The 18,034-nt window shown below is 38.2% G+C and overlaps 1 protein-coding gene across 5 annotated transcripts; it reads left to right on the forward strand.

Moving 5' to 3' along the window:
• Positions 1-414: 414 nt before the first annotated feature.
• On the forward strand, positions 415-17,897 carry klc3 (kinesin light chain 3). Of its 5 annotated transcripts, none has more exons than XM_029446103.1 (15): positions 415-477; positions 1,626-1,701; positions 5,196-5,444; positions 7,578-7,643; positions 7,968-8,132; positions 9,120-9,195; positions 9,959-10,104; positions 10,533-10,615; positions 11,147-11,234; positions 11,560-11,661; positions 12,969-13,142; positions 13,332-13,431; positions 13,757-13,937; positions 14,304-14,370; positions 15,629-17,897. In XM_029446103.1, exons 3-15 carry the CDS (start codon positions 5,235-5,237, stop codon positions 15,710-15,712), a joined length of 1,542 nt encoding a protein of 513 aa, XP_029301963.1. In that variant the 5' UTR covers positions 415-477; positions 1,626-1,701; positions 5,196-5,234; the 3' UTR covers positions 15,713-17,897. The 5 variants fall into 5 exon arrangements, with proteins under 5 accessions (XP_029301963.1, XP_029301965.1, XP_029301967.1 ...); XM_029446105.1 differs by having other exon boundaries at positions 440-477; positions 1,630-1,701; XM_029446107.1 differs by lacking the exons at positions 415-477; positions 1,626-1,701 and adding an exon at positions 3,411-3,430.
• The last annotated feature ends 137 nt before the right edge of the window (positions 17,898-18,034 follow it).

The raw sequence follows: 18,034 nt of genomic DNA on the forward strand, positions 1-18,034 counted from the left end.
ACACGTCATCATTTCCCCAAGAGGATGAATAAAGTATCTTGTATTATATAAGAATACATTTCCTACAACATCTTCATTTAATGAAAAACACAAATGTAATTATAGCGATGTACTCGTGCCCTAGATGGGCAGTGATATCATGTTTCTATTAATTTACATTCACACAGTCGGATATTTTTTGCCTCTGTCCTTCCTGCATTTGGCAGTTTATTATGTGTTACTTTTAGCCTGGTTATTGTGTTCGTCTTCCTATGTGTCTATTATAGTAGTTTACTCTTCATTTGTGAAATATGACGCTCTGCTGACAGAGACACTTGTCCCTGTTTGTGATTGGTCATACGCTGCAAACCCCGCCCCTTTCACGTGAACGCGCTCGCAGCCTGGCTGAGAAACCCGCGTTGATCACCTCCATCGTTGGACCGTTTAGCGGGATCGCGGTTATGGTTAGTTTAGCCAGATAACACAAAGAGATCCTGGGTATGTTGAACTCGCTTCGTAGTACAGGCCTCAGATGTTTTGTTTTTGTTGTTGTGTTTTTGCTCCTGACCCTGATCAGTGTCTTTTAATATTGAGTATCAGCCGACCAAACCCAGTGGTTGAGGAAGTATTTAGATAATTTACTGAAGTAAAAGTAGTGATGCCATACTATAAAAATACCCCATTACAAGTAAAAGTCTTGCAAAAGATACAGCTTATTGTATTTAAAGTATAAAACTTAAAAGTACTGGTTCTGCAGCAGAATGGCCCCATGTCACTGATATATTATTATTATTATTATTATTATTATTATTATTATTATTATTATTATTATTATTATTATTATTATTATTATTATATAATTGGATCATAATAATTTATGTATTGGAGCAGTGGAGCTTTAACTACTTTACATATTGCTGGGTAGTTGTGACAATACACCTTTTTGTAAGTTTACACATGTTTTTATATGTTTATATGTAGAATTTTAATCTGAAAAACAACTCCAGCTGTATTGCAGTAAAAAATAATATATATTTACAACAAAAAATATTGCTGTGCCTATTTTTCTAAAAAGTTAAGTGTTAATCCCCCCACACACAGCGCTTGTTCTTTAGATCCTATTTGTTTGCAGTCACTCTATGTTAAGCTGCTGAGCCTCGCCCCCACTCACTCCCACTAAATGCTGTTGTAATGAATTCTTAATGTAACTTAAGATGATTGTTTCCTAAAACCTTGTTCCTCCGCATGCTTGGCTAATGGGACATTAATAGGACTAATACTGGTCCCACACTGTGACCTCTGGGTCACACACAGACCACTCAGGTAATTTGACTGAATGGACAAGCTAATCTGTGACATGTGGCATCAATACAACATAAAAAACAAAGTGCATCAGAAATATTTTTTGATAATATTTAGTCATTTATTTTTAAACAGACGTAAAACACACCTGTATTTGAATTAATGATCAGTTGATCAACACTAAATTGTTTACATGTTAAACTTAATAAAATAATGTCAGTAACTAGGCCTTAAGAGAGTAACAGTCAGTCAGGATGGATGATTTAAGAATAATTAAAAGTAATGGGCATTTAATCACAGGAAAATTATTGTTAAAATAAAATAATAATTCATCTTTTTGGCAGATAGGTGGCCTTGTCCTGGGCAGGACATCCAGGCCAGCCCCGGTGCCGCGGTGTATTGTGGGAAATATGGGATCAGGTAAGCTCCTCAAATTCGTCAATGTGCATGGACATAACTGAAAAAATGCAGGAAGTTGAGGGACAGTGCCTTCAGAATAAAAGCATTGTGTTTTTGTTATTATATTCAAGGTTAGGTAAGTTAGACATAACTGTAAAGTTACTGCACAATACTTTGGTAGCCTGTTGTCGTATTTCACAATTTAATTTGACTGTTTATGTAGTTGGAATTGTGCCGTCATCTTACATTGTTGTTGTAGGATAAACTCCCGATTAACACAACAACAAAATACTGTATATTGCTATAATATGATATATAAATGATCCATCTTGGTTCAGGTGTTTGGGGGTATCCCATTTATATGTTTGTAGAAGGTATAGGGCACAGAAAATGGCAGTGGTGGAAGAGGTATTCAGATACCACACTGTGATCACTACAAGTAAATGTCCTGCATTCAAAGTTTAAGTATTAATATGTATGTTGCATTTTACTGCTGTAGATGTTAAAGGTTGTGCAAATGTTTAGCTCCTTTATATCCTGTTGGGTAGTTTAATATACAGCAATGCATCATATATATATATATATATATATATATATATATATATATATATATATATATATATATATATATGGTGATATATATATATATTTATAAAACGGACATGTCAAATCAAGCAATCTGATTGGTTCTTAGCCGTGGTATAATGAGCGTATATCACGGGTAGAATTGTAGTTACTTTTCACAACAAGTCAGTATCCCTCCGTGTCTGAGAAAAAGCTACAGCTGTTACAGCTGTTAAATTACGTCCGTTAACAAACAAACTTACAAAGCTTTACTCTGGAGGAGTGGATTGATCAGTGCCTATCTCCAGAGAAGAAAGTCTGTCTAATATGTTCGCTAGCTGTTAGTATTGTTGCATAGCAAACACCTCGCACTATGTTTTGTGCAGAAGGCAACCGAAGGACTATTTTATTTTGAACATCATTATTTAATAATAAAAACTATTTAAATTGGAGTGTGTATTTTTCGTTCATATTGCCACACTTGGTAACTGTTTTATAAGGGGGTTGTCAATCCTCCGCTTCGTGTCGGGCAGAACTACGGCCCTTAACTGTGATATAATGACCATATACCACGGCCTGTCGTGAGCTATTGCTTAAATATATATATATATATATGTTTGTTGTCGTGTGAGAAGCCCTGTTGTCACCTTTTGTGATGATGTTTTTTCACACTGATCCAAGAGGCTTATTAAATCGTTTTTTAGTTTAAGAAGTAGGAACATTTTCTCAACCCATAAAGGAACACATCCATCAGTTTATCACAAACATGCTAGTTTAAAATCGCCAAATTCGGAGATACACGGTTTTCATTGGAGAGGAAAGGGATGAATTGCTATTTGAAAAGTAAATAGCAACTACAGCTGTTAGACAAATGTAGTGCAGGAACAAGTACAATATTTTCCTCTGAGATGTAGTGGAGTAGAATGATTGATAGTTTTATCAAAATCGAAATACTCAAGTAAAGTACAAGTACCTTGTCATTTTACAGTACTTGCGTAAGTTTCCAGCACTGAACACAGGATATGATTTATAAGTAGCATACTATGCATGTAAACCATTATTGGACCTTAACGTTCATAAGACTTTTACCTTGAAGGTGAAAACCGGAAGTTGATGTGTTGCTATGCTAGCTTGATGCTGATGAATCTGTGATGACAGGAGGAGCTGAGCGCCGAGGAGGCAGCAGGTGAATCAGTTACCGTTTCTAGTTTTTCAACGTCCCACCTGTTCAACAGTAAATAAACTGAAAGATACAGTGAGCGGAAATGTTCCCCTGTATATGACCGGTTCCGCTTTCCAAATAAAATAATAATAATAATAGCTCAGCGTGGACAAAAAGACGAAACCACGCCGCCGGAGCCTGGATTTAGCAGGTAACGTTAGGCTATAAATACCTTTGTGATGTGGATCTGAAATGAAGTCTGCGTGTTAGTCTGTGTGTTTACATCGTGTTTCACACGGCGTATTTATCGACTAACTATTTATGTGTTGTCCAGTATAGCCGATGATGTTTTCACCACAGAATGAACAGAAATATCTCGTAATGTGACGCAGTCGTCATATCCGTGGAGAAGCTTGTGTTGGTTTACAATTATAAATACATTATTCCTGACATGTTGGTAAACTGACACCGAGGCCTGTTGGCCGCCCGCAGTAAACAAAGCGCACGGAGACTGTGAGTAAATGTGTGTTTGTTTTCATATATTATAACGCTTATGTTATCCACAGTTAAGCAAGATCGGAAAAGAGGCCAACACTTTGTTTATTGTGTTGTACAGTTGCAGACTGTCTGCATCTCATGCCTGTTCCTCGACATGTGCCGACTTCTTCTCTCAGACTCTAAGAAAAGAGGAAACTGAAAACTATAACAATTCTGGGATTAGTAAAGTTGCTGACTTTTTGTATTTTGTTCATCATCTTCTTTGAAGACTGTTCACCGTTACTGAATAGTAGAAATACAAGTATTTAATGTCAATACTTGGACAGAAACCACCTTGAACATCTTTATCCCATCTTCTTACATTTATTATGAGCTCTATTTCACGACTGTTAATTTAATGAGTGAAATCAACAATAAATCCTAGCCTCTGTTAGATCCAGTCTGCAGGACGAGCAAGAGACTGCTCAGTCAGTGTCTTCAATGTCGGCTCTTTACCAAATGACTCAGCACTAGAGCTGCCTTCACCAGCCTTGTTAAAGCCACGTTGATATTATAAGAATAGTATACTGACTTTTAAATACTGCAATTAAGAAATATTTGCCTGTAATCATTTAAAGTTGGCTTGCATGTAAAGAATGTGCTTCAAAACCAATGTTCATATTTTGGAAGATGGAGACGTCTACTACTACTACAGTAACTATACAGTACAATAACTTATACTGATACTACTATTGATTCTCCTACAGCTTCTGTTACTGATGGCTACTACAATAGTACTCCTACTGTTGTGTTTGCTACTCTACTACTGCTATGTCATGACTTTCACTACTATAATTACTACTGCCAATTCTACTCGTATTGTATTACTACTACTATTACTATTACGACTAGCCTACAAGTACTGACACTGCTATTACTGATACTATTTTCTACCCATTTTACTGGTAGTAGTACTGTACTGTACTGCTGCTTCTGCTTTTACTACTGATAGGCTACTTATTCTATTTATTGAAATGTGTTGTACATGTTATGTTTATAATCCAAACTATTTTTAAAAGACTTCTATTGCTGTCCCACAGCTTCCAGTACTACAACTGCCACGACTACTCTTTTATTACTACTACTAGTTCTACTACAGCTCTTAAGTATTCCTACTACTTCTCTTGATAACACAAGCCCTGCTTTTACAGCTTTTTCTTCTACTATTACTGCTGCTTTTACTAAACTACTACGAGTTCTACTATAATGACTTCTTCTACCATTTATGTGTACCTCTTTGTGCTGTTCCCAGGTCAGTTGTTGTGAGAGGAGGAACTTTAGAGTTGGAGCCATGTTATCGGCGGAGGAGATTCTGTGCAACACGCAGCAGGTGATCGCTGGGCTGGAGGCGCTGAGAGGAGAGAACCGTAGTTTGCTGGACAACCTGCAGGAGACGATGGAGAACCGGCCAGTCCCAGAGAGTGGCAGCGTGGAGCAGGAGAAGAGTGGCATCATCCGCCAATCACTGGAGAGGATAGAGCTGGGGCTGAGCGAGGCACAGGTACGAACAAAAGAATAGAATAGAGGCAAAGCCATAGCAACTTATTTTGTGGTGATTTAAAGCTGCTATAAGCTCTGTGGCGTGTTTTAGCTCATTGTTTTGCGATCCACTTAACTGTTTTGGTTCACTCTCACCGCTCTTATAGCTATTCTTTTCAGCCACTGTAGGCAGCTGTTTTAGGGGAAAGGCTATAAAAACCCATTGTACACTTCCTGCTCAGCACCAAATAACAGACAGGCAAATTTAGCGACTAGCTAGCAAACATCGTGGAGCATTTAAGCAGCTATAGAGACAGATATTTCCCTCAGGAGTTGGTAGAGACCAAAACAGAACTAAAATGAGAGTGAATTCTGACTTCAGGTAGCCAGAAACATGACCAGTGGTGGACGAGGTGCTCAGATCTTTTACTTAAAGGTCCAGTTTGTAGGTTTGAGTGGCATCTACTGGTGAGGTTGCAGATTGCAACTAACTGAATACCCCTTTGCTCACCCCTCCCTTTCCAATCGTGTCGGAGAACCTACGGTGGCCTTCAGGGTAACGTAAAAACAAAAGGTCCTCTTTAGAGTCAGCGTTTGGTTTGTCTGGGTGACTGTAAAACATGGCGGTGCAACATGGCCATGGATGTATAAAGTATAAACTGGATACAGCGCTGGCCCCGATCATTCCTATGAAAGTTGCTCAGTAGCACATGAAGCCAAAGTGGCTTGACTGCACAGTATCTTTCTGTTGTCTTCTGCATCCATGGAGGAAGAGCACTAGCGCCTCCCAATCTCAGAATTATACACATGAACTGAGGAAGGAAACAAACTCTGGATTTGGCTATGTTATCCCTTTAGGATCTGTTTAAGTTTACTGGGAAGTTGAATTACCTCCAAAATAAATGATCTGCTGATTTACAGACCTATCTTTCCCAATGGGAAACAGTCTTTGTGAAAACACAATGCATATTAGTTTCAGGTGATTATACACTCATGAAAACATAGTTAGGAACATTATATTCCATGTCTGCCTTAAATCCGTACACTGGTCCTTTAAGTTAAAGTAGCAATGCCAGTGTAGAAATACTGTGTTGCAAGTAAAAGTCCTGCTTTCAAAATTTCACTTAAGTAAAAGTACAAAAGTATTAGCATCAAAATATACATCAAGTACAAAAAGTAAACACTCATTCTGCCAAACCGCCCATTTCAGAGAAATGTACACGTCATTATTGTATTATAATTATTGATGACTTAAAGGGGAATTATTATGCACATCTTCATGTTCATACTTGTTTGGGTCTCTACACGTTTACATGCTTTAATAAAAAATAAACATTATTTTACTCATACTGTCTGAATATACCTGAATCAAGATTGTATTTCAGTACAGCAATTGAGTAAATGTATCTACTTACTGAACACGACTCCAGATAAATGCTAATGTTGCTACGTTTAGTCTTGCTCTGTAAATAGGCAACTGTTTGCTAACACGTGAGCTATATCAACTTTACAAGACAATTATGTGTTGTTGTTTTCACAGCTTGTTTCCACTGCTCTTAAAAAATTCAACAAATATCATTTAATGCAGGTGTAACTTTTTTGATTTATTATGTGTTTTTTTTATGTTATCACTTTTAATTTCTTTGTTACTGTTTTAATGTTTATCCAAACTTACAAAAAAAATACAAACATCAAAGAATACAGTTCAGGCAGCCTTCTTCAGGAAAGTGCACTTAAACAAGTGCAGGTAAACAAAGGTACAAAGTTAATCATCTAATTACTTTTAATAGTAAAAAGTATAATACAAATATAATAAAGGCTGACACTGTAATGATATGAAACTTACCTAAAACTTCATTGTCCTAAAGGAAAGTGTTGTCCCAGAGATTGTTAAAGCAATTTAAAGACGATATATTAAAAGTACAAAAGTACAAATAAAACTGTTTAAAGTAAAAGTTGGATTCAACATTAAATGTCAATTTAAAAGAGTCCAGAACGGGCCGCCTGTACAATGTGCAGTATTAGATGAGCATCATCTCCCCCATACTTCTGTCCCCAAAGGGTCTGTTGGGTCAAACCTGATGTTTGGTTTTCAATTGATTGTCAATTTTTAGTTTTTCATCTGTATGTCATGTTCCTTTTGTCTCTCGTCCAGGTGATGATGGCGTTGTCGGCCCACCTGGGTTCTCTGGAGGCAGAGAAACAGAAGCTTCGTGCTCAGGTGAGTTTCTGCAGGAATAACTGAAACACATCTCTGATGTTGTTCAATCCTTCATTGTGTTTTTCTGACCCTAAAGAAAGTTATGCTTCTCAAATCCTCCTCTCGTAACCCACGCCTCATCTTGTCTTTTTTCTTCCTTCTTGTTCCTTCCTCCTTACACTCCTTCGTCCTCTTTCACTTGGCCTCTCCTTTCATATCCAACTATTCATTCCCCTCTTGCTCCTCTCTCTCTGTCCTCCTTCATGGTACCATTTCTCCATCTTTCTCCTCCCCTTTTCTTTTTCTTTTCCTCCCCCTACTCTTTCTTTGTGCTCTCCTCTTCAGGTGCGCCGTCTCTGTCAGGAGAACCAGTGGTTGAGGGATGAGCTGGCAGGTGCTCAGCAGAGACTGCAGGACAGGGAGCAGGAGGTGGTCACCCTGGAGGAGCAGAACAGACACCTGCAGTTCATGTCCTCCATACGCAAATACGACCTGGAGGAGCCGCAGCTGGTGAGGAGACGGCATCTGTGTGTGTGTGTGTGTGTGTGTGTGTGTGTGTGTGTGTGTGTGTGTGTGTGTGTGTGTGTGTGTGTGTGTGTGTGTGTGTGTGTGTGTGTGTGTGTGTGTGTGTGTGTGTGTGTGTGTGTGTGTGTGTGTGTGTGTGTGTGTGTGTGTTTAGGAAGAGTTTGCTATCATTACTTAACCAACCAAATAAGTCTTAATTTAACAGAAGATCTAACAACTTTGCCACCGTAGTTGTTCTCCAGGAAGTCAGCTCGTTACAGCAGTTACACATATCGGCACATGGCTTTCATCTTTCATTTTGTGTGTATATTCAGGGAAACCTGAAATATGAACTGAAACCTGAGAAAGGTTTTAGTCCTCCCAGTTTTTGAATGACTTATTGTATAGAAGCTCACTTCTGGTAGAAAAAGAAACACACAAGTTGACAGACGAGAAGCCTGACACCTCATCACCCCAAGTTGTACCTATTTACAAATCCAGAAGACATAGAAAAAACAATATTTACCACTTTTTACCTTTTGGTTTGGTCTCTACTAACTCCTGAGGGAACTATCTGGTTATTCAGCTGCATCCACTGTGTTCACCAGCTAGTAGTTCACTTTTTCTGCCTGCAGTTTGATGGTGGACAGGTAGCGCACAGTGGGTTGATCAGAGCTTACTTACCAAAAACATCTGTGTGTTGTTACTGGAATGGGCTTGATGAGAACACAGAGACTGAACCATGTAGTCGATAGTGCCGTACAATCAAATCCAGGGGATTAAAGAGGCTAAAAAACTCCATAAGTTGCAGAGTTGTAGGTAATTATCTGTGTTTGCCACCGTGAGCCACCCTTTTTAAATCGGTTTGTTTCAAATCAGAATCGACACCTTTATTTACAGCTGCTGCTCATGTACACCTTGAGTTTTATTAAGACTATGATGATATAATATATCTGCAGTTGTGTATTTGATGAGTATGTTTGTTTCTCACAGGATGACAAAGACACGTCTTCCACCAAAGAGTCTCTGGATGACCTCTTTCCTACCGAGGACGAGGAGCAATCGCAGAGTAAGACTTTGTCGTCTCTCTCAGTAATGTACAGTATGCTTTTCAATCATTCACAGCATTAATGTGAATTTCAAATCCCCTTGATTTTGTCAGGATGGTGTAAGAAGTCTCAAAGGCTCAGAAAATAAAACTCAAACTGACTGCATGGCTGGATGCCACTGGTGGGAGACTGACTCAACATCACACATGCTGTTTATGTGTGTAAATGTATTACACATCCTCTCTTTTAATTGAGGGGTGCAGCTGATGAATGGTGTGACAGTCTTCACTGTTCAAGGATAAACTGAAGAGTGTAACTGTATTGCTGCTGCTTAGACTTTCAGTAACAACTCTTCACACACAGAAAAGACATTTCAAGGTCTCGTGTCAAATTTCACACAGTGATAATGAAAACTCATAATGAACTCGCACATCGGGATCTGTACCGAGTAAAGCTTTTTAAATCCAATCACATCATTATTTAATCTTGTTATAGTTGTCTCGTATATCAGCAGCTTCTATTTCTGAAAACATTGCAACATGAGTGGAGAGTCTCACCATGTCCACAGAGATGGTACCTTTTTCGCAGCTACACAGCAACAGTTAATTTAAAGCTGCGATGAACTGACAAAGCTTTAAAGAAGAAAAGAACGTTCAGTTAATGTATCTGATTTTATTAATGTGTTTGCGTTAATACAAATGTAACTCAAACTTGTAATTGATTGCTTACATAAAGTCCACGCTCGTATCAAATACTGCATTTCTTTTGTTTACTGCTGTTCAGTGTCACAGCCTCACCACAGCAGTGCAGCAGCCGCAGCCCAGCAGGGCGGCTACGAGATTCCCGCCCGCCTTCGAACACTGCACAACCTGGTCATCCAATACGCATCCCAGGGTCGATACGAAGTCGCTGTGCCACTCTGCAAACAGGTGAGAGGGGCGTTCACCAGACAGATCTGAGGCCTGCAATATCTCTGGTTCTTTCCCCATCAGAGAGGTTAAAGTCTTCAAATCCACAGACACTGCTAACGTGTGGAACAATACGGTCTACATTTAATGCAGCACTTCTTATCAAAACTATTACAGATTTAACAATAACACACAGGCATATTTAACTTGTATTGCACCCATCAGAATAAAACCATTACAATGAGCGAGTTGCAGTGATTCTTTCTGTCTGGAAGCGCTGCTATACATTTTGCAAGGCACCAGATGTCTCTGTGTTGTTTGCTGCGTTAGAAGCACCGAAGCTTCAAATATCTTTGGGCACAAATGGAATGAAAGCCCAAAAGCTTAATTCGGCCAGCACTACGTCCTGATCAAATGCCTGAGAGTGTCTTATTTTAATGTCTCAACAGGCTCTGGAAGACCTGGAGAAGTCCTCAGGCCACACCCACCCAGACGTAGCCACCATGCTGAATATACTGGCGCTGGTGTACAGGTGAGACCAGTCACCAGGTCAATAAAACAACACTTAGATAAAGATTATCCCCCAAAACGGATAATGTCTTCTACTTATATGTCCAACCCGCCAGGTGTCCCTCTGACATTAGGAGTCAATTCATTATAATCTAAATTCACATTTTTCCATGTTTGTGAAAGGCAGAGCTGACAGAAGAAGATATCTCTCTGGTATTGATGAAATTATTTAGAAAATACATTTGTCTAACTTTGTTAACTGTAGTCTGAGGTTATGAGGAGCTCTGACACATGTTTCCACTTTCTGTTTAGGTCACTGGAACATTATTCTGATGTGTATTTATGTATCAGCTTGTTATCAATGCCATAACTACTAACTTATTGTTTCACCTTTTATTAATCTACTCTTTATAGAATGAAATGTGCAGAACTGAAACATAAAATGATCCATATAATAATGTTTCTGCACTTAGATCAAGGAAGTCCATTTACTAGAAAGTGATTTTATATGAAAGGTTTGATCTGAAACGGTGCGACGTGTTTTCCTCTACAGAGATCAGAACAAATACAAAGAAGCAGCCAACCTGCTGAACGATGCGTTGGCAATCAGAGAGAAAACTCTTGGTATGGACCATCCGGCTGTAAGTTCTCCTCCTTTAATCAACCAGCTGCAGTCTAATGACGCTTTAATCACCACTGACACATACTGTATCAATCTTGTTTGTTTAGTTGTCTTTATTTCACTTGATTTTCACTCACCATATCGTCTTATCACTGTAACATTGCTGCCAAAAATGTTTAGTCTCTTGTGAACATCTTGTATGCAGGATGTATTATAACCTCAGTCTCATTGTGTTGCTCAGATTGCTGCCTGTCTATATTACCCAAAATATTAGTATTAGTATTGTTTTAATTTAAATCAGACTTACTGAGTTGGTATGTACATTGTGTGTTTTGTCTGTGCAGGTGGCAGCAACGCTCAACAACCTGGCAGTGCTTTATGGGAAGAGAGGAAAATACAAGGAAGCAGAGCCGCTGTGTAAAAGAGCTCTGGAGATCAGAGAGAAAGTGAGAGAACACACACACACACACACACACACACACACACACACACACACACACACACACACACACACACACACACACACACACACACCTGTATTACTACACTCATGAAGACTTCAGCGTTTGTACAATTCCTAATTCTCTCCGCTACATAACTAACCTTCACACTAAAACAGTGTCCAATTATATCTTCTCATAATTAATATAAGAACATAATTAGAGAGAGATTAGGTATAAATAAGATTTTGTATGCAGAACTATTGACCAAAAATATAAACGCAACACTTTTATTTTTGCAACCCATTAGCTGAAATCCAAGATCTAAGACTTTTTCTATTGTTTCATGTGTTCGTGAGCACGTCTCCTTTGCCGAGATAATCCATCCACCTCACAGGTGTGGCACATCAAGATGCTGATTAGACAGCATGATTACTGCACAGGTGTGCCTGTCACAATAACATGTGCAGTTTTATCCCACAGCACAATGCCACAGATGTTGCGAGTTTTGAGGGCAATTGGCATGCTGACTGCAGGAATGTCCACACAATTCCTGGAAGCTGAAAACATCCCAGTACTTGCATGCACATTTTTAGAGTGGCATTTTGTTGTGACCAGCCTGAGGCACACCTGTGCAGTAATCATGCTGTTTATCAGCATCTTGATATGCCACACCTGTGACCTCACACCTGGAAGGATTATCTCAGCAAAGGAGAAGTGCTCACTAACACAGATTTAAACAGATGTGTGTATAACATTGGAGATAAATAAGCCTTTTGTTGTTAGAAAAAGTCTTAGATCTTGGGTTTCAGCTCATGAAAAATGGGAGCAAAAACAAAAGTGTTGCGTTTATATCTTTGGTCAGTGTACTTGTGACAGAACGTTTTTACAGGGATTTATTGCTGCTTTTACTTAAAGTAATAATCTTGAAGATCTTCATTTAAATACATAATAATAAAGTTAAAGTCACTATCTATTACCGAATGAAACAACACTATGGCCCTTGCATTTGCAGTTTTACAACATTCCTGGAAATTTCCGACACTTGTTTTTCGATCTCTGGGAAATGCAGCAGCGGCATTAAGCTGAACCATCAGTCACTGTTCGATCTCTCGGGAAGTGAGACCAAAAAACACACCTGCTATTACCGCTTATCGCCATAGGTGCCGCCAAAAAGAACGAAACCGATCTTGGAGATTGTAACTTCAAGTAAAGAATCTGAATACGTCTTCCATGATGCATGTTTCATGTAACAGAAACTGTCATTCTTATGGAAAGTATAATGAATGTTTCGTGTCTGAATGCTCCCTCAGGTTTTGGGGACAGACCACCCAGATGTGGCCAAGCAGCTGAACAACCTGGCTCTGCTGTGTCAGAACCAGGGGAAGTACCAGGAGGTTGAGCAGTACTACGAACGTGCTCTGCACATCTACCAGAGCAAACTGGGACCAGACGACGCTAACGTGGCCAAGACCAAGAACAACCTGGTGAGAGTTTGAACCTTGATGTCTGATTTCTTAGTTTTCCTCTCTGAGTTTGTCATAACGTAAATGATTACTGTCAAGAGTTTCAGTGTAATGAACTACTTACAATTTACAAAATGAATGTGTTTACTGTCCGCTCCCTCAAACCAGCTTCACTTTCATCTACTTTCCTGTTACTTTGTTCCTCCTCAGGCATCATGCTATCTCAAGCAGGGGAAATACAGACAAGCTGAATCTCTCTACAAAGAAATCCTGACCCGAGCACATGAAAAGGAGTTTGGATCTGTAGAAGGTACATCATTTGTTGTGGGTTTGTCTTTTTGTATTTTACATTGATTGAGACTTGGGGAAAATGTTGAATCCCACCATAACTCTCAACGTTTTATTTAACAACCTGGATCATGTTTTCGTAGTTAAAGCCATTTTCTTATTCGTTATGGTGACGTTTGCAATGAGTGCGTGAACACGAGGGATCTGTCGTGCGGCAGAATTCATTTGTTAAGATGTACATTTTTAAATTCATGATAAGAGAGACAAGCTTGTTTTTGCATACTAAATGTTCATACACTGATTTGTTGCTGTTTGTCATTCTGTCTGTCTGTCCGCCCGTCCTCCAGGAGATGGTCGTCCCAGCTGGTCCGGTGCCGAGGACAGCGGGTACGGACAGGACGGACTCAGTAACCTGAAGCGCAGCGGTTCTTTCACCAAACTCAGAGAGTCAATACGAAGAAGCAGCGAGAAACTGGTGCGCAAGCTGAGAGGAGTTGGAATAGAGGAAACTACGCCGAAGAATGCTGGGTAATATTCTGTTAAGATGTTGACCCCCCCACTGCGAGTGAAACGACTGTAGCTGACACCACAATTGTTCTTATCTCATAGATGCTCTCTGATTTCTTCATGGAGGTTTATGGTTTATTGCAAAAAGTGTTTTTGTTTTCAAATGGTGAATTTTTTAAAGAAAGTTTTCATATTTTATAAAACATTTAGATTAAGAACTCTCTGTAAATTGCCTTTCAGTCTCTTGATATCTCCATTTTCAGTCGTGTTGACATTAAACAAGGGTTGGCAGCGGTGAACTTTCCCCAACAACTGTGTGTGTTTAATGATATAATACCCCTTTCATAAAGATTAAGAATTAATTATGATATTCTGCCCTGTTTTCAGGATGAAGAGGGCGAAATCTCTGAATGTGTTGAATGATCGAGCTAGAGAGAGTCAGGACGGTGCCCAGGTGAGCAGACTGTTTGTGATGACATGCATGTACTTGGAGGAGTAAATGTGCCAGGTGTTATACTTTATAAATCAGCGATTTATTTGGTGCTGCATTCTTATTGAATGTTTCTGCCCAGCACAATGTAGATTTACTTCCATGTTAATTTGTGGATTGTTATCAAACACACTTAGCATAAATATTACCAGTGGTGGAAGAACTATTCAGATAATACTATGCCCCCAATTATTTTTTATTTTTTTTTTTAAAGTCACAGTATAGTATGTCATTAAAAGAATATCATTGTATAGTATTCCACAAAGGAAATGAATAAAAACAGTGATTGTATAGTATTGTCATAAGAATATTTAAAACATGTCTTATAAATGTCGTAAAGTATGCTGTATAGAATGTCACAGTAATGTATGCCATAAAAATGTCATTAAGAAATCATAAAGTAGTATGCCATGAAAAGTCTTTAAAAGAAGACATCGTATAGTCTGCCATAAAGAATGTAAAGTTATAAAAAGTGTCAGTATTGTATGCTATTGTCAGTTTCTCACCAAAAGGACAAGATTGCATATATATGATGATGTTATATTTTACGTTCACCAATTACTAATTTTTACTGAATAGAGCTTGAACGCATCATAATGTAAGTCAATGCAACCTCCACTCTGTTAGCTCTGTTATTTAGGCAGGACTGTGCTGCCTACCGGCTGCCAACGTAAACTAACCGTCTTTAAAACAGATTTGTTGTTCACAAAGTGGCATTATCCCATTGTTTTTATCAATTGGGGCATCCCTAGTTTAATAACTTTGTACCACTTAATGTGGCATTTTACTTGCCCTGGGCAATTAATTTTTGTTAAGCCCTGCATAGCCCAGTATGTCAAAGTAATATAAAATAATAGTGTAGTATATAAAAAGTAAATGTCTACAAAATGTAATGAAAAAATGCATTTTGTGATTGAGTATATAGTATGTCAAAAAAGAAGTCATAATATAATGCCATAAATGGCATTAAAAACATTTAAAGCAAGTCATAGTCTAGTATTTCACTAAATAAATGTCATAAAAGGTCACAGTCACAAATAAAATGTTAAAAGTCTACAAAAAATTAAATCAAGAAACCAAATTATTTTTTTGTCAGTACTGCATTTGTCCCAATAATTGTTCCATAAATCACTGTTACTGACATGTGCATGTCCTCAATAAGTGATTCAAATACCTGTCGCATGTTAACATCCAGCTTGTGTGTTTTTGTTTTGTTCCCCAGTCGAGCTGTTTAACAGATGTGCGAGGCCTGAGCTCCAGCACACAGAGCCTGACCAGACGAGGTTCACTCGGTGGTACCAGCTAACACACACACACACACACACACACACACAACTGTTATCTCTTACATCAGATGGCCTACACCAAAGTGGAGACCCCACTTTCAGTCCTATTAAGAAAAATGGAGATAGTTGTCACAACTGGAGACTTTGTCAAACAATGTATAAACAAACATGTTAATTATCCCTGATTTAGTAATAGCAGATGAATGTTTTCTTTGCCATTGAGAACATTTAACAGTATAATAATGACATGTTTGTCTCCGGTAATGACAAGTGTCTCCAGAGAGTGATAGAATGGTGTGTCACATCCTTGACTTATCTAAATTGCACTATAACCTTTCCTTCCTGTTCACTTGAAATGTAATACCATTCCTTCTTGGTTTTAGGTTAGTCCTGATTACAAGTTTACTACTAACTTTAAAATATAGAAGAAGAAAAATACACTACTTAAAGCAACACCAGCATTTAAAAAAGTTTTCACATTTCTATATTTACACCAGACGTTAACGACAGTCTTTAATAAATACATTTGACATATTAGGTACATTTCTATTACCCTGGAAAAAAATGTTACATTATTTATGTTTGAAATGTTCTAAAGACAAAGTTTTTAAAATAAATTCTCTTGAGAAGCACAGGGATGTAAAGTTTTTTGCACAATGATCAAAACATGATGTTTGTCACGAGGGAGAATTTAAGCCATCAAGGTTAAACTGTTGAAGTTCTTAAAATGCGTTTTGCCTTCACAATGTGCGCGTCGAATTACGTGATTGTCAAAGCTAATCATAAAAACACAAATGTGTTTATTCAGCAGTTTTGCACCACAGTCCAATTGTTCTTATACATGAGCATAAGGACCAACTTAAATATTAAAAACACCACCTGTATTAAAAAAACAATGCACGACTTTAAAGACTGTAATGTATATATTTGCACATTGTCAGTTAATTTATTCTTGATCAAACTCTCAAACTGTGGTAAATCAATCAATACTTGAATGTTAAAGTACTTAAGTACACATTTCAATATCCAGCAATTATTTATGTGTTGCTTTGTGAGTTTTTAACACTATACAGAAAATAGTTTAAAACTATCTGGAAACCCAAAGTTATTGTTTTGAGCCTGAGTCGATCTGAGGCCAAAGCCGAGTGACTCGACATAAGATGACAAAGACACTCGGTGCAGGAATTGAACATTTCTGACATTTGCGCCCCTTCGTTGTAGAATCAAAGACCATTTTATACCACGTGTGTTACGGCACAATCGTATACAAAGAAGCTAATTGCTATAAGTAGAACAAATTCAGGAAATCTGTGTAAGTTTAAAAATGTTTCAGCAAACAAGCTTAGACAAGCCAAATAGAAACGACCTGTCCAGAGCCAAAAGCAGACGTATAAAGTTAGTGGCTGACCTGTGAAGACAAAACATCGAGCGGCTAAAGCTGAAGTCCACCTGCCCCACAGCCCCACCTGGCTGACTGCAGTATGACTGCAGGACATACTTAAAGCACAGGTAGCCAACCTAAGTATGTCTATTTCATCCATGCTTATTCACTGAAATGCCTGAAATTGACAATTTACTGCAACTCACTATTATAAATATTAAACTAGCTTTTAATATGACATGTAGATTGCTTTTTGCTCATTTGAATTTGTTATAGCAAGAATGACTTTAACTAGTTCCTAAGACTCGAGATCTGGTGACACGAGTACAACACTGTGTGAACAAAAAGCCCTTCATGTTGATACACGGACAGAGCATTAATTAACTATTTTGTACGCACTCACTAAACCTTCAGGAATGTGCAAAGATACGGACACATCCAGTATACAAGTGCTGCTCGGAAACCTCGGCTCACTGAAAATGACGTTCCCACCTGATCCTCGTGGATTTTATTCCACAAAACTCTTCTTAAAGCTTACTTCCATTTTCCCCTCAAACATACTGTATAACCTTTTTTTCCATGGAGAACTACCGATTATAGATTTGCTGTAGTAGAAGAAGTCGCTGCTGTTCGATCTAAGGGCTGAGATCGCACGTTAGTAACTGTAGAATCTACAATCTTGTAAGAATGTTGCAAATAAAATGGGAAAACAAATATCTAGAAAGTGGATGATGTATCTCCTGATGCTGTGTTTATTCTGGTAAATATTAATGTTTGTATTTTATATTCGCAAACTTGAGCTGAAATAAATTGCAATAAAATGTTAACACTCTGCATATCTTTGTGTTTTGCATGGACATATTGCTTTGTGTTTCAGGTCTCTTTTAAAGGGCTGACTTTAATGTTCTGCTTGAACCATTGAGTCATTGTTTAAGTATTTAGTTCAGGTATTTGTCCTAGA

Source organism: Cottoperca gobio, chromosome 13 (assembly GCF_900634415.1).
Source record: "Cottoperca gobio chromosome 13, fCotGob3.1, whole genome shotgun sequence".
NCBI lineage: Eukaryota > Metazoa > Chordata > Actinopteri > Perciformes > Bovichtidae > Cottoperca > Cottoperca gobio.

Coding starts and splice junctions, on each gene's coding strand:
- klc3 (XM_029446103.1), top strand. CDS start 5,235: ATGTTATCGGCGGAGGAGATTCTGTGCAACACGCAGCAGGTGATCGCT. Junction 8,133..9,119: donor ACCTGGAGGAGCCGCAGCTG/GTGAGGAGACGG, acceptor TGTTTCTCACAG/GATGACAAAGACACGTCTTC. Junction 13,143..13,331: donor CCAAGACCAAGAACAACCTG/GTGAGAGTTTGA, acceptor GTTCCTCCTCAG/GCATCATGCTATCTCAAGCA.